The 14,118-nt window shown below is 52.5% G+C and overlaps 1 protein-coding gene across 1 annotated transcript in view; it reads right to left on the bottom strand.

Annotated features, from left to right (window-relative positions):
• LOC137161061 (1-phosphatidylinositol 4,5-bisphosphate phosphodiesterase gamma-1-like) overlaps positions 1–14,118 on the bottom strand; it is a 69,702-nt gene that overhangs the window by 32,980 nt on the left and 22,604 nt on the right. Inside the window, exons 2-4 of the mRNA XM_067560073.1 lie at positions 3,467–3,616; positions 2,715–2,808; positions 2,267–2,314 (exon numbers count right to left, since the gene is read on the bottom strand). Coding sequence (XP_067416174.1) covers positions 2,267–2,314; positions 2,715–2,808; positions 3,467–3,616 — 292 coding nt within the window. The remainder of the gene's footprint in view (positions 1–2,266; positions 2,315–2,714; positions 2,809–3,466; positions 3,617–14,118) is intronic.

The following is a 14,118-nucleotide window of genomic DNA, read 5'->3' as shown; positions in this document are numbered from 1 at the left end:
TCCTCCCCTGTTCCCCCCCCCATCACTCCCCAGTCCTGCCTCTCCCTACCCCCGGCCCCTTCTACACTTGCTAACCCAGTCTACAGTTGCTGAGAGTGTTTTCTGGACTTGAGGGAAAGCCCTGGGTGCAGTTTAGTAGCATGAGCTCTTATCTACACTAGGAAAGGTTTGCTGGTATAGCGATGCTGGCAAACCTCCTAGTGGAGACAGGGTTTATACCGGCATAAGAGTTCTTCTCCCAGTATAGATGAGCCCAGTTCCCTGAACAAAGTAACCCAGACCGGCAAAAGAACTCTCGTTTTGTGGGCATAACTGCGTCTACACGGGGACTTCTGCTGGTCCAGCTATGTCAGTCAGGGGAGTGGTGTTATTCACACTTCTCACCACCAGAGCTAGGCCAGCAAAACTTTTCAGAGTAGACCAGGCCTGAGATGCCCAGAACCTCGTCACTTTATTCCATGCTGGACGGGCCACAAGCTGCAGTGTTGCTACTCGAAGCTGCCCCTGGAAGGGCCGGGGACTGACACATGACATGAGCGAATGGACGGCAGGCAGGAGAAGCTCAGCCAAGTTGCAAAGATTTGGTCCTGGTACTGAGAAGTGCTGAGTGCCTTCCTCACGCAGGGACTCCGCTAGGAGGTGTGGGTGCTTTGAGAGTTCACCTCTCAGGTTCAGACCCTGTGCATTGCTTTGCTTTGCTTCAGCTGACCTCTCTGAATTTAACATGATCAACTTCAGCAGCCTTCAGCCCTATGGCCAGGCTCTGCAGCGGCGCCAGAGCGGTGGGCTTGGGAAAGCAACGCAGAGCTGAGTGGGGGTGGGGCAATGCAGGGGGACTCCTGCTGCATCTCCAAGACTCAGCCGCATAGCATCCCTGCAGGCCTCCCAGGATTCCTATCGTGTTATTAATACTGCTATCATCCAGCACTTTGACTATGCCGTGCAAGTCCAAATCCTGTACAAATTCCATCCCATCCAGCTGGGTTGTTGTGCAACACCATCGCTAGAGTATCAGAGTGCCAGGGGGATTACAAAACATGCCTAATTAAATAGTCTCAGTGGGATTATGGCAAGTGCCTGGTGCAGGTAGGCGTCCCTGGAGACTCCCACAGGTCCTTCCCTTGGGGATAGTCCAGAAGGCCTTTCTCCCTCGCTGTGTTTCTGTTTCAGACTCAAACGTAGTGCTCAAGCCCCCAGGGGACACATTCCTGTTTTTGAACAGCTAGCTGACTTTCCACACTGGCCCCACTTCCTGTCTCATCTCCCATCATTTCCTGCCTAGGCCTGCTCCTCTTCTGGGATGGAACCCCTCACTTCCTGTCCGATGGGCTGTTTACACACAGATGGCACATAGCAGGGCCAAGAGGTCATCCCTGGTGGCTGTTGGGACCATCGCCAGCAGCTGCGCCACATTAGCTAGCTGGACAGAAAGGGACCAAAATGCTGATTAAACAAAACATTTCAGACCCCTTTTCTTTCCTCCTCCTTGCCCCTGCTCCACCTCCGCTTCCCCACGGCTTTTAAAGAGACACCGTCTCATTTCCAACTTCTTTGTTCAGTTCTGTTTGGCTCCAGATTCCTTGTGAGCCTGTTCCAGGATGCGAGTGTCCCAGTGGGATCCTGGCACTCGCAGTAGCTCTCACAATGGGCTCAAACTTTCCCGCTCCTTAAAACAACGAGGCCTTAGAACCTGAGCCTGTCCAACAACCAGGCCTCATCCCGTGGCCCTGAACATGCTCAAAGCTCCCGGGAAGCCAGCGCGAGTTCTGAGTGCACAAGGGCTGCAGGATCAGGACTGCCACTGCCGATTGGGAGGCCAGTTCATTGCAACGAAGACCAGGACTCCAGAGGCTTTATCTGGGGACTGGGTGATGGGGAAGGAGCAGAAGCGGCAGGCTGGTGTGGTGGGCAGGGAGGGGCTGAGAACTGGAAGGCTGGGCAAGCCCTCATTTTCCTGGTCACCATGGCCGTCTCCTCTCCTCTGAACTGCACAAGCATTTCTCAGCTCCTAGAGAGGGTTTACCAGACGCAGCTCCTATTGATCGTCCAGTGAGGTCATAGGCACTGGGAGCTGCTCGTGTGCGGGGCCATATGCCCAGACAGTCCCCCCCACCTCTCCACACTGTGGCCGTCACAGCAAGAGTGGAAGATCCAAGCAAGAGGCAGACAGTCTCTGCAGTGACACCTGCTAGAATAAAAACACCGAGGGTCATCAATCCTCCTGCCCCGGTGAAAGGAAGACCAGGGATCTGCCCGTCTCACTCACCTGCCTTCTCTCGTCCTGTCCATCAAGTCAAACTGTTTCCGCAGCCACCTGAAAAAGGATTGAAAAAGAAGTGGATCAGCCTGAAGCCACAGCAGCGCCCCGGCTGGAAGCAGAGTGCAGTTGACACACGTGATTGGGTCAGGCCTCTTCCGTAGGGGATTACACCTCAGGAAGGCATTTCATCCCCTCATCAGCACCTCCACCATTTCTGGGGCCCCTGGACGATCAGTACTCTAGGATTACTGGGCACCCCATAGTTGGGACGAATGAAAACCAAACTAAGGACCCTGCCTGCCCTTCACTTCTCCAGGTCCCAGCTCACTCTGCAGTGCTCCTGGGAGGCCTGGATTTTGCAGTCCACCCAGTCCCGCTCTGGAGGGACGGGGAAGCGAGAAACCCAGGTCAGATGGATGCCCAGCCCCCAGCTTGTCCGGCTCTCTCCCCATACCTTTCAATCTGCAGCGGCGTCTGGGATTTCTGAGTGTCAGTCACCAGCCAGTTCAGGCCTGTCATCCACAGGTTGACATCTTCCTCACAGAAGGCTGAAGAGGGAGGAGAGCAGAGTCTAGCAGTGGACAGAGAGGAGCTAAGGGAAATTCCCTCGCCTCACTTACAACAGAGATGGGCCCAAGCCCCGCAATGAGCTGCACCAGGGCTGAGCTGTCCCCAAAGCTCAGGGGTACTGCGATTGAGGGATCTGGCTGCTCCTCATCCCTAGTTGACCTTAGATGATGGGCATAGAGGAGTTTAGATGATGCCCTTCTTCATACAGACAACAGCACAATTTCCATCCAACTGGCTTCACCCTTCGCCAACTGGCTAACCCCACTGGGCCAAATTCACCCGGAAGGTGGCATTCCGTCTGGGATGGCCCTCACTGGCAGTTGTGTCTGGGAGGGCTGCATCAGGGAGGAGGGACACTCAAAGGATGCTGGGAGAAGGGACTGGCTTGGGACTGCTGGGGGGTCATGGTGACAACCTGACCTGTCTCCTCCCTGCTAAGATGTTGCTGTGTCCACGTCCTATTTTCCACCACAGCCGATTCCCACTCTCTTCCTTAGGCCAGGACATAGCTAGGGTAGGCGGGAAAGCTGGTGAGGTTGCCTCATGCCTGAAACCCCAACACCCCTAGGAAGAAATGGGGGAGGGAAAGACTCAAGATTGGACCCTCCCTGTCCATGGTCACCCTCCATCACCCACCAGCAACGCTGAGTGTCCGTAGCCTGAAATCCGAGCCATACAGGATGATGAAACACATGGTGGAGTCTAGTTTCCGAGCATCTTCCGGATAGCGTTCAAAATCTCGGGAGTTCTTCCCTGGGCGGATCTCTTTTATCTCTCGAATGTCAACTGGAGAAGAAAGAGAAGGACAGGTGACCCTTTCCCAGAAGTCCGTCCTCCTTTTAACTCTTTCGTGCCCACAGCCGGGGCTGCTGTCTTGCAGTGTAGTGATTAATAAAGACCTATTCCTGCAGCACCTGTTAGCTGGATTGTATGCATGAAAAGAACTTCGATCCGCACTGAAAGGCAGCCATCTCTGTGGTGGAACACATCAACTGCCTAACTGCATGCAGCAGCTTCAGGCAGGAAGTGAGGCAGAATTACCTTTCCAACCAAACGCCCAGGAGGAATTTGGGCAGGCCAAGTCAGGATACCATTTTTACTCTTGTGAAAAGTGTCATGTGTCCTGTCATAACACCAAGCAGCCAGGACCTCAAGCTTATCCGACAGGCGCACAGTGGCACAACGCCCTTTAGCGCATCATTGGGGGCTTGGGGTCTGTGTCATCCCAGAGAAGGGCACCCCCTATTGTAGCATGACCTCTTTCAGCAACACACAGGTTTTCCTTGTGGAGCAACTCTGCAGCATTGCTTATGTATTGTGAGCTTTGGAAGGATTCAAGTTTTATTAGTACATTTGTATTTCACTGCACACACACACACAAACCAAGGAAAAATCTTTCCAGCGATAACAATTGAAATGGACAGATAGGCAAAGTAAGAAAAGTGCGGCTTGAGACCTAACTACCAGGGCCCAAGCATAATTTTTTCAGGCCCAGTACAAACTTGTAACACGGACCCCCTCCCACACACATACCCATGGGGGTTGCAGCCTGGGCCGGGTCCCCCAGGGCCCCTGGGCCCCGGTAAAGTGTACCCTTCCCCCCCCATGTGGGGGCCTTGCTTACTACAGTTTGATTTAAGGCTATTTGATTTGCATGTTTTGACCTGTGATGTAGACAGTTTGCGTGTGAACAATTATAAAACTTTAATTTTTTGAATCTCAACATCTACTGCCATAAAATAATTATTATCTGACCTCCCCTATTGTCTGGCCCATCCCTATAATTTCCCCACTGTGAAAACGTAGATTGATAAAACTAAAACAATGCCTAAAACCCATAATTTTCTGCTACTGTGAAAATTTAAATCGATAAACATTTTTTAAACTGCTCCAAAATAAATATTATCCATTGAAACTATATATTAAAAAATTGACTTCTGCCAAGCCTATGTATCGTAAATATGTATGTATACAAACAAGACAGCAGAGTGCATAGCCCGTGCTCAGAAACAACCCTACAGTAACAAACCAGGAGGAAAATGGTTTCATGTTTGCAAAGGGGCTCTAATTCAAAGACTAGGAAGTTATTTTAAAGAGTACGGGGCCAAGGCCTGGTGATTTTATTTAGACAAAGCTCTCCCAGAGGGCAATGGGCGTTTTGCCTGAGTAAAGACTGAGGGGGAAATTCACCCCAGCACAAAGGCTAGTTAAGTTTGCTTAAGTCCATACTCTATTAGAGCTGGAGAAGGAATTCAGCCTCTTCTGCACAGAGCTGGATTTCATTCTGTGAGAAGCATGTCAGTGTCCTCCAATGAATATTCATAAGAGCTAAGCAACTGTGTATCATCAGGCTCCCCTTGCTTGGTGCGATTCTTGAACAGCGGAAGCCACAAGAATAGAGATTGCAAATCAGCCAGCATTATTGCTGGTGGAGCTGGGCATCAGACTTGTCTCAGCCATGGAGTCAGCATGGAGAGATCCCACAGGTGTTTGACACAGACAGGTATATTATATCTGTGTTTGACCGCCTTCTCGATATTTCACTCAAGGGAGTCCAACGGAGGCTTTGCCAAAGCTAAGCACTAGCTGCTTATCATGGCTATTGTGGGGTGTTTGTAGGAAACAACGTTACAGTTACGTATGTAACACATGAAGTATTACATTTATTTGACTTATTATTATTTGACTTATGAGGAGAGGTTGAGGGAACTGGGCTTGTTTAGTCTGCAGAAGAGAAGAGTGAGGGGGGATTTGATAGCAGCCTTTAACTACCTGAAAGGGGGTTCCAGGGAGGATGGAGCTAGGCTGTTCTCAGTGGTGACAGATGACAGAACAAGGAGCAATGGTCTCAAGTTGCAGTGGGCGAGGTCTAGGTTGGACATTAGGAAAAAGTTTTTCACTAGGAGGGTGGTGAAGCACTGGAATGGGTTACCTAGGGAGGTGGTGGAATCTCCATCCTTAGAGGTTTTTAAGGCCCAGCTTGACAAAGCCCTGGCTGGGATGGTTAGTTGGGGTTGGTCCTGCTTTGAGCAGGGGGTTGGACTAGGTGACCTCCTGAGGTCCTTTCCAACCCTCCTCTTCTATTAGTCTATGACTCTATGCTCCAAAACTGTTGGAGGTAAAACATGCCACTAAAGGTGAGATGAGTCTCAGAGCTGACTCTGTCAACACTGAGAATAATCGACATCCACCAACCCAGCCTAGCTCTGGGTTTGCAATCTGGATCAGGTGCAGCCTGGAGCATTTATCACAGAAGATGAGGCTGGAAGGTACCTCCTTCCACCATCCACCCTGGGGCCCCACCACAAGGAAACGTCTCCATGCCACTCAGAGCCCTACAGATGCTGAGCTGGGCTGCAGAGTGCCTTCTGAACTGATCAAAAGGGAGGGAGTCAGGGAGAAACCATCTGCAAAGACTGGAGAACGCCTGGCCTGATGGAAGACACAAGAAGGCAGGGCTAAGAGCAGGGGCTGGGAAATGGAGTCCAGCACCTGTTCCAGGGCCGGGTGCATCCAACCGGGAAGTCAGAAGTTAATCCTGGGCTCCACGGGGGTACAGAGGGCCTTTCTGCCATGGCTTTCACACAAGCCACAACCCTCTTGGCCATACCTTGGAGAAGGGCTGTGATCGGCTGGGATGAGCGCCAGGCAGGGGTTAAGGAAACCCAAGATGCCTCTGCCAGTCTGCATCATATGCACATTCACCTGCTCCCCCGCCCCCCTGCCATGCAAAACAGCCGGCGAGTGGGTGAGAGACACCGGGAGAGGTGCAGGAGTGAGTGGGACGTAGGGTCAGAGAGACACGAGGAAATGGGGCGAGAATGGGTGAGACACTGCCCAGGGGATTGGGCCATGGTGGGGTCACACAGAGAACCGGGTCAGAAGTCACCGAGAGCTGAACCCCTCCTGCCCTGCACCTGGGGTCGAGTGGGTATCAAACGCTACCATTCTGACTGCTTCTTGCTCTGCCCTGTGCGAATGAGACACAGAGTGCGGGGCAGAGGGGACTGAGGCCCAGTGCAGGGAATCAGGTCCTGGGGCCTTGGACAGATCTGATCATATTTCTGTTACTCTAATCCCTGACAAAAGAACCACCACTGAAAGTGCCTGTGAGGCTGACATGGGAACCCTGGGCCAGGGAGATGGGACAAAGGAGGCGGATAGGGGCTATGGGCACTGGGAACCGCCGCTCCAGGGGCCAGGAAGGATGATGCCAGCCCCAGAGCGGGAGCAGCTCCCGGCAGCTCTATTGGCATCGGTGTCTCTCTCTCTCTGGCTGGTAAACAGCTCCCAGAGGTCAGGCTTCCTTTGCTAGCAGTCAGGTTACCCTGGTAACACCAAATGCTGTCAGGAAACTGACAACGTCACCCACCCGTGTCGGCTGCCAAGTCTGATGCTGGCAGCAAAGCCGAGGCGAGGAAATCTCCCGTCGGGCCTGGAGGGGGCTGCACAGAACTGGGGCCCAGGGGTCTCAGAGCAGCCCTCTAGGGCACTCACTCCTGCCCCCCGTGGGGAGGCAGAGAAGGGCTCCCTGTGCAGAGTGCAAGGGGCTAGGTCCTTTCTGGGTAACGTGCCCACAGAGCCGGGGCTAGAACCCTGCTTAGCTTTCCTGGAGGCATTCCAGAGCCTACCCAGGGTTACAGGGCTGGGGTGAGATGCAGAAGCAGTTCCAACATCACCTTCCCTGCGACTAAATCCACTTCCCTCTCCACAGATCGAGTCTTTGATCCCTTCTGCCAACCGCCCACAAAATAACGCCTTCGGCAGACGGCCCCACGCTGCTTTCCTGTGCTCCGGGCAGTGCGAGCGTGCTCCTATGTCCCACTCGTGTTAGCTGGGTGTCCCACAAGGACTGGCTGGGTGTCCAAGTGGGGAGTGCAGGAATCGTGAGGCTCAGGCAGTGGGGTAAGGGGGTGCAGTCTGTGTGTGTGTGCAGGGGAGACAGAGAGAGGACACTGGCCGAACTCTGTGCTCCAACGACAGTCATGGCATCCTATGGCTTGTTGCGGGTTTTCCACTCCCACAGATATCAGAACTCCACAGGAAAGGGGGATATGCCCCCCTGATCTCCACCCAACCGCCTGCCCTCTGCAGCCTCCACTCCTAGATCTCCAGATGGCTGTGGGAACGGGGCCCCCTTTCTACAGCCCTTGGAAGACTCCTGAGGGAGGTGAGGACTGGGTGCTGGGAGGGATAGGATATCATGGGGTACCCCGCTTCCCTTGGGCAGTCTGCCATCCGTGAGAGCAGAGAGCCCCCTTGCGAGGCTTCGAATAGAAAATCTGTTTTCCACTGACAATGCACCCGAGTCCCTGAGTCGGGGGGGGAGGGGGTGCAGCTCCTTAGCTGGCCCAAATAATATAGATCCATTGAAGTCAATGACGCTGGCCAAGGAATTGTGGAGAATTTGGGAATTGTGGTTAATGCTTCTGTGTTTAGAGAATCTAATTCAGGAAGCCCCGGTTTCAGATTCAATTTGTGCACAACAGTTCTACCATGATCCCAGATCTCACCTGTCAGGCTTGAGGCCAACAGATCTTTCTCATAGATTTTAGAAGTGGGAAGACAGAACTGGATTTATATAAAGGAAACGCAGCTGCAGCCTTAATTATGGAGTGACTGTTGCTGTGCCACAGTACACAGGGCTCGCTTCACCCACTGCTGAAATGCAGCCAGCTCTGGAGTGGAGCCCAGCAACTACTTCGCAATGCACAGGAACACTACCCGGTTTAGGGCATGAAGGGAAGGAGAATCCCATATGCAATAGAAACTGCACTGAAGTTGGGGGAATGTTATGACCTGAGTTGGATTGTGCCCATGACGCACCTCCCACCCCTTGCAGAAAGCGCTATGGGATCTTTAATGGCCACATCTCCTCACACCGGGGACCTGGATCATCACTGCCTCCTAGAGCAGAGCGCCTTCTACTGAGTCACCCACCCTGATCCCTGCAGCACAACGCCCCTAGTACTGAGCTGGGTACTGACTGAGGCGGGAGAGAGCCCCCTAATGAATCACCGTCCCCCCTTCCTGCAGTGCATCATGCTATCTTCACAGTTTACTGAGTCACCAACACCATTTCCTGCACACACAGGAATTTCACAGGGTGCAGCCTTCCCTTCCCTTCCCTCTGCAGCCTCCATCCGCCCCCTTATCTCTACCCAGGTCACCTTTGAACAGGGAAGTCTCTCTCTCTCCCTAATCAGTTTCACTTAGGAAGACAACAGATGAGATAAGCAGAAACCTGTGGGAGCAGATAGCCCTGCCTAATCTGTCCCTGACATGCCCTGCCACGTGGTGGTACTGGCAGGGATTCTCAAGCACTCACCCAACTTCCCCATTGGCATGTGATGTTCATCTCGATATCTCTGATTTCCCCCCATCTGTTTCCTCTTCTCTGCCTTATCCAGCCTCTCGCTCTTTCCCTGCACCCTTGCTCTCACTCCTTTCCTCTCTCTTTGCCATTCTCTCTTTGCTTATTTCTCCTGGAGCTTTCTCTCGGTCGTTTGTCCGGGTCTATCCAGGGCAGGGGAAAAGTGCTGCATTCACACGCTTGGGGCATGACCCCACTCCCACTGCTCTGCTGATGTGTCCACGCCCTGCCTCGATGGACCAACTCAAAGGCCGAGGGCGAAGTTCAGTCTCCATGCTCCGTTCAAGTCTTGGCCTGTGGATGAGGTGGCTAAAAAAGGGGCTAATGAGTGCCAGTGGGTTTTGCAGTGTAGGCGCTAAAAACGGACTGAGACCAGCCAAACTCATTTCCTACAGGCCAAGAAACAGCCAACACCGATGGTGACAGCTTTCAGTCACCGCCAAAGTGGGTTGAATCCGAATTGGTGGCCTAGAGGTAAAAGGCCCCACCTTTTTACAGTCCCCTGGGACACCCAGATCCACCATAGCTTCCTCTGTTTTGTTTTCAGATCTATCCTCCACCTGCCCAGGGAGCCCAGCCCAGTATCCTCCTCACACGACTGCCCTTTCCAGCTCCGGAGGAGCAGGCAGACTTCCTATGTAGCTCATCAAAGCTGCTTCTTAATTAGCCAGAGGAGCCAACATCTTTCTGAGATGCCCAGATTGGGACCGGTACCCCGATAGGCCACATCCTTTCCCTCGGTATTACTACGTGGTCGGTGTGTCAACAGCGGAGCTGTAATTTCCAGGGTGGCTAGACACAAAAATAGACACTTGGGTAGACACTAAAAATAGCTGCCTGGGCAGTGGGTCAGGCCAGCTGCTGTGAGTACCTATGGAGGGCTTCTACTTGCGGTGGTTACTCCATCCTGCCACCCATGTAGTCACAGTGAGCTTGGTATTTTTTAGCAACACTAGCATGGGCGCTTCTGTCTGAGCTCAAAACGCCACCTCCAGCTTCAATGGAAACATATCCCATGCCATTCCAGGCCCCGTCACTTGCACGGAGCTATGCAGGGAGTTAGTGACAGAGCTGGGATCAGAAAGGCAGAGTTCCTGGCTGGTGGGATAACAAGCTCATGCGCAGGAATGCAAGGCAGCTCCCGTCCTCTGAAACCCTCGGTCCCCCTCTCCTGTGAAGCAGGAGCTGACAGCACGGTGAGAAATGAATTCTCCAGCTTGCTGCCCTCGCTCGGTGCTTTTCCTCTCTGCGGAGACACCCAGACAGCCCGTTTCCCGGACTCTATTCTGGGACAGTTCAGGAAACAACCGAACACAAACAAAGAGCCAGGCTTAGGGGAAAGGACAGGCTTGGCATACGGAGGGCGTAGAAACACACAGCGCAGTGCACATGGAATACGGTCAGTTATTAAAAACACTGAAATCTACCCCCCCCATGTGATTTCTCCCGGGAGAAGGGAAGAGAGACAAAAGAACCCCAGGGGACTTAGTCATGTTGTGCAGTGCACTTCTGGAAGGCCCTCAGAGGCGATATAATGTAAGAACCTGAACAGAAGAGAATAGGATTGATTGAAGACTGGGAGAAAGGAAGGCCTTCGATGCCAAGGGGGAAAGATCCTTCAGTGCTCTTCCGGATGCATGTAACAGGAAAGAAATGCCCTCCCCCCAACCTCAAATGACCCTGGACCAGAAAGAGCAACAAAGAAAATACAGAAAATCTACAGTATGTTAGGAATGATCCAAGCTAACTAGAACATGGTCTAAAGTTCATCTGTAGTGGGTCGGTGGCTCTTTAAATCACCTCGCTCACCCTCAGCACACTCAAAGAAGGATTTTGTACTTGTCCACTCTATACTCTTTACGGCCCCAGGCCGGTCCCCAAACCGGTCCTCAGTGCTGTAATTGTGCCTTAGAATCATAGAATCATAGAATATTAGAGTTGGAAGGGACCTCAGGAGGTCATCTAGTCCAACCCCCTGCTCAAAGCAGGACTAACCTCAGCTATATCATCCCAGCCAGGGCTTTGTCAAGCCTCAGCTTAAAAACCTCTAAGGACGGAGATTCCACCACCTCCCTAGATAACCCATTCCAGTGCTTCACCACCCTCCTAGTGAAAAACTTTTTCCTAATGTCCAACCTAGACCTCCTGCCCTGCAACTTGAGACCGTTGCTCCTTGTTCTGTCATCTGCCACCACTGAGAACAGCCTAGCCCCATCCTTCCTGGAACCCCCTTTCAGGTAGTTAAAGGCTGCTATCAAATCCCCCCTCATTCTTCTCTTCTGCAGACTAAACAAGCCCAGTTCCCTCAGCCTCTCCTCATGCCTTATTCATGGGGCTGTCTGATTCTTCTCTGGATCTTGCAGAGTGACATGCTTCCACAACACAATGAGGCAGGGAGTTCCACAGTGCACTCAGAAAGTACCTCCTTTCACCCTTGTTGCCGAGTGGCCCCTTGTTTTTGTATGGCAGGATGGGGTAAATAGAGGCCTCCAACAGGCTTTTCCTGCACTGTGCGCTATCATAACAACAGATCTCATAGCTCGGCTTACTTGCTTTCCCTCTCTGCTTCCTAAATGCTTCTCTGGGGCAATCTAAGCTCATCTTTTAATTAAAGACATCTGCCCAAAGGTGGCAATTTAAAACCCTCTGAGCCCTAATCACAGGGCGTTTCTTTCCTCGGCTGGATTCTCTCAGTGCACTCTTATTATCCTCTCTATATAAAGACACAGCCAGCGGGTCAGTAGGGTGGGGTTTCCGTGTTGGAATCTATTGCAGAGTTTCAGAGACAGCATTTCCAGCTGCTAAACTTTGAAGAACTGGTTCCATGGGCTCTCTCTGCTGGGCCAGCCCAGGGTGGATGCAACCCATTAGGGGCGTTGATCAGTGCCATAATGGTTGCACAAAAGCCCGTGTTGGAAATCCTGCACTCTAGGGACCCCCGTGTGCCTGAAGTACAGCCCTGTAAGATACACGGTTTTACCCTTTGTTTATGTCTGGTGCCGGTGGTTACGAAAGATTGGTCTTTCGTGATTATACGTTTCGTTCTATTTGACACAGGCTATGTCCTAAATTGAGCAGGAATGGCAGGGATGGGGTCAGATCTCAGCACTGTCCCCAGGCGACTGCCAGCATTACAGACACCATTGCTTTCATTGACCTTACGGGCCTGACTACGATAGTGATTTCTTGGAAACCCACTCCTCAAGGCCAACCCGCTTTTTTGGAAACCAGCGACAGCTCCACCTGCTCTAAATCACGTTTCTCCCATCGAAAGGCGATCAGCAGCTCTTTGTGGCAGAGGCCACGTCTAACGATGAGTTTGTAAAGCACTGTCCATCCCGGTGGGTGGCTATGTGAGTGATGACAAAGAAGAAGGGTGGGCTTCAGGCGCTGGAACTCTGGAGACCGAGGTTCAGTTTCCTGCCCTGCCACACATTCACTGGGTGATTGTGAGCATGTCACTTAATCTTTCTGTGCTTCAGTTCCCCTTCTGACATCCCACAGAGAGTGAAGCAGTGTTGGCCCAGCAGTGTGATGCATGTGGGTTTGGCCACTAGGCAGGGTATTTACAAGGGAAGACTGAAGAATTAAATGATTTTGGCTTGGCCAAATGCTAACAAGGGGGGGGGGGGGGTGCTAACTATCTAGGAGAACAAGGTCATCGACATGAAGCAAGAGCTGTTCAGGGTGGTCCAAGAGTGTGAGAATCGAATTAACCATGGCAAAATTTCACCTGGGTAACAGGGAATGTTTTCCATTAATGTTTTCTATTGGGGTCCCAAACTGTGGTCCGCAGAGCATTTGCTGGCTGGTCACATGGTGCTGGCTCCTCCAGCTACATCATATTCCAGAAAGCTAAACGTGTTACTTTCCCATCAACATTTGCTCGGGCTGCCACAGGGATGCAAGGCAATTGAGAGCAGGAGGAGAGGTGGAAGTGAAGTGTCCTTCATTGCCAGTGGAAGGGGGGCTGTCTACAAGGGAATCCCGCTATGAAGAGGTATCCTGCATGGTGAAAATGTTTGCGGACCCCTGTGTTAGACAGCAGAAGAGGCTGCCGAGGAAGGGGCAAAAGTCCTGCTGTTTGAGGCACTGAAGACAGGCAGCCTACGTGACCAAATGGGTCCTGTTTTCTTTCTCACTTCTATGATTCTGGGCCTGTTGCTGGCATAGAGGAACCTGAATCTTAGGGTTAGGGGCCAGTCTGGCTCAGGGCTGCTGCCCTGAATGGCAAAATCTTCTTGTGACTTCCAGTCTCTCCTCCCAGTTCTCCCGCCTCCCGGCTCACAGCCTTGCCTTCTAACAGGGGAGGCAGCTGCAGCCCCGGGGTCACAGGAAGAGAGGTCAGAAGCTGTGCGTGAGGCTAGGACAAGGGAGGACAAGAAACCCCAGAGGAAGAAAGCTCCCTCTCCTGGACACTCAGAAGACCTGCGGTGACGAACCTCCGAAGAGCCCTCAGGATGTGCGATTGCTGCAGAAGGAAAACAACTTGGGGCCCCCTTTGTCCGGCAAAGCCTGCCATTAACGAGAAACAATCAGCGCTACGTGAAAAGAGACAGCCAGCGCAGGGTTATTGTGATACTGGAGCAAGCAGGAAATGGGTCATTTCCCGGGGAATTTCCAGCAATGCTCCAGCTGGGTTGGTAACACAGTGGTAGGTCTAGGGCAGCTGCAGTGGGAAGGGGGCCGGGTGTGGGAGGGATTAGGAAAGGGCTTCTCTACGTGCCACTGTGTTAGAACCACCATCCAGACCCACAGCTTCCTAGCATCACGTGGGAGTGTCTTTGCGTCCCTCCGGGGGTGTTTGTGTGCAGGTGTGACGTGTCCGAGCCTTTGTGCATGCACCTCTCTAACTGGGAGTGTGCCTGCGGGCATCTGTGGGTTTGTTTGCACATGTCTGGAGGGAGGAGAGAAA

The sequence above is a fragment of the Emydura macquarii genome, unplaced genomic scaffold (assembly GCF_026122565.2).
Source record: "Emydura macquarii macquarii isolate MOO-44397 ecotype Brisbane River unplaced genomic scaffold, CSIRO-AGI_Emac_v2 contig_2246, whole genome shotgun sequence".
In the NCBI taxonomy this organism is placed as follows: domain Eukaryota; kingdom Metazoa; phylum Chordata; order Testudines; family Chelidae; genus Emydura; species Emydura macquarii.
The sequence above is the reverse complement of the archived record's forward strand: the minus strand, read 5'-3'. Positions and strand labels throughout refer to the sequence as shown.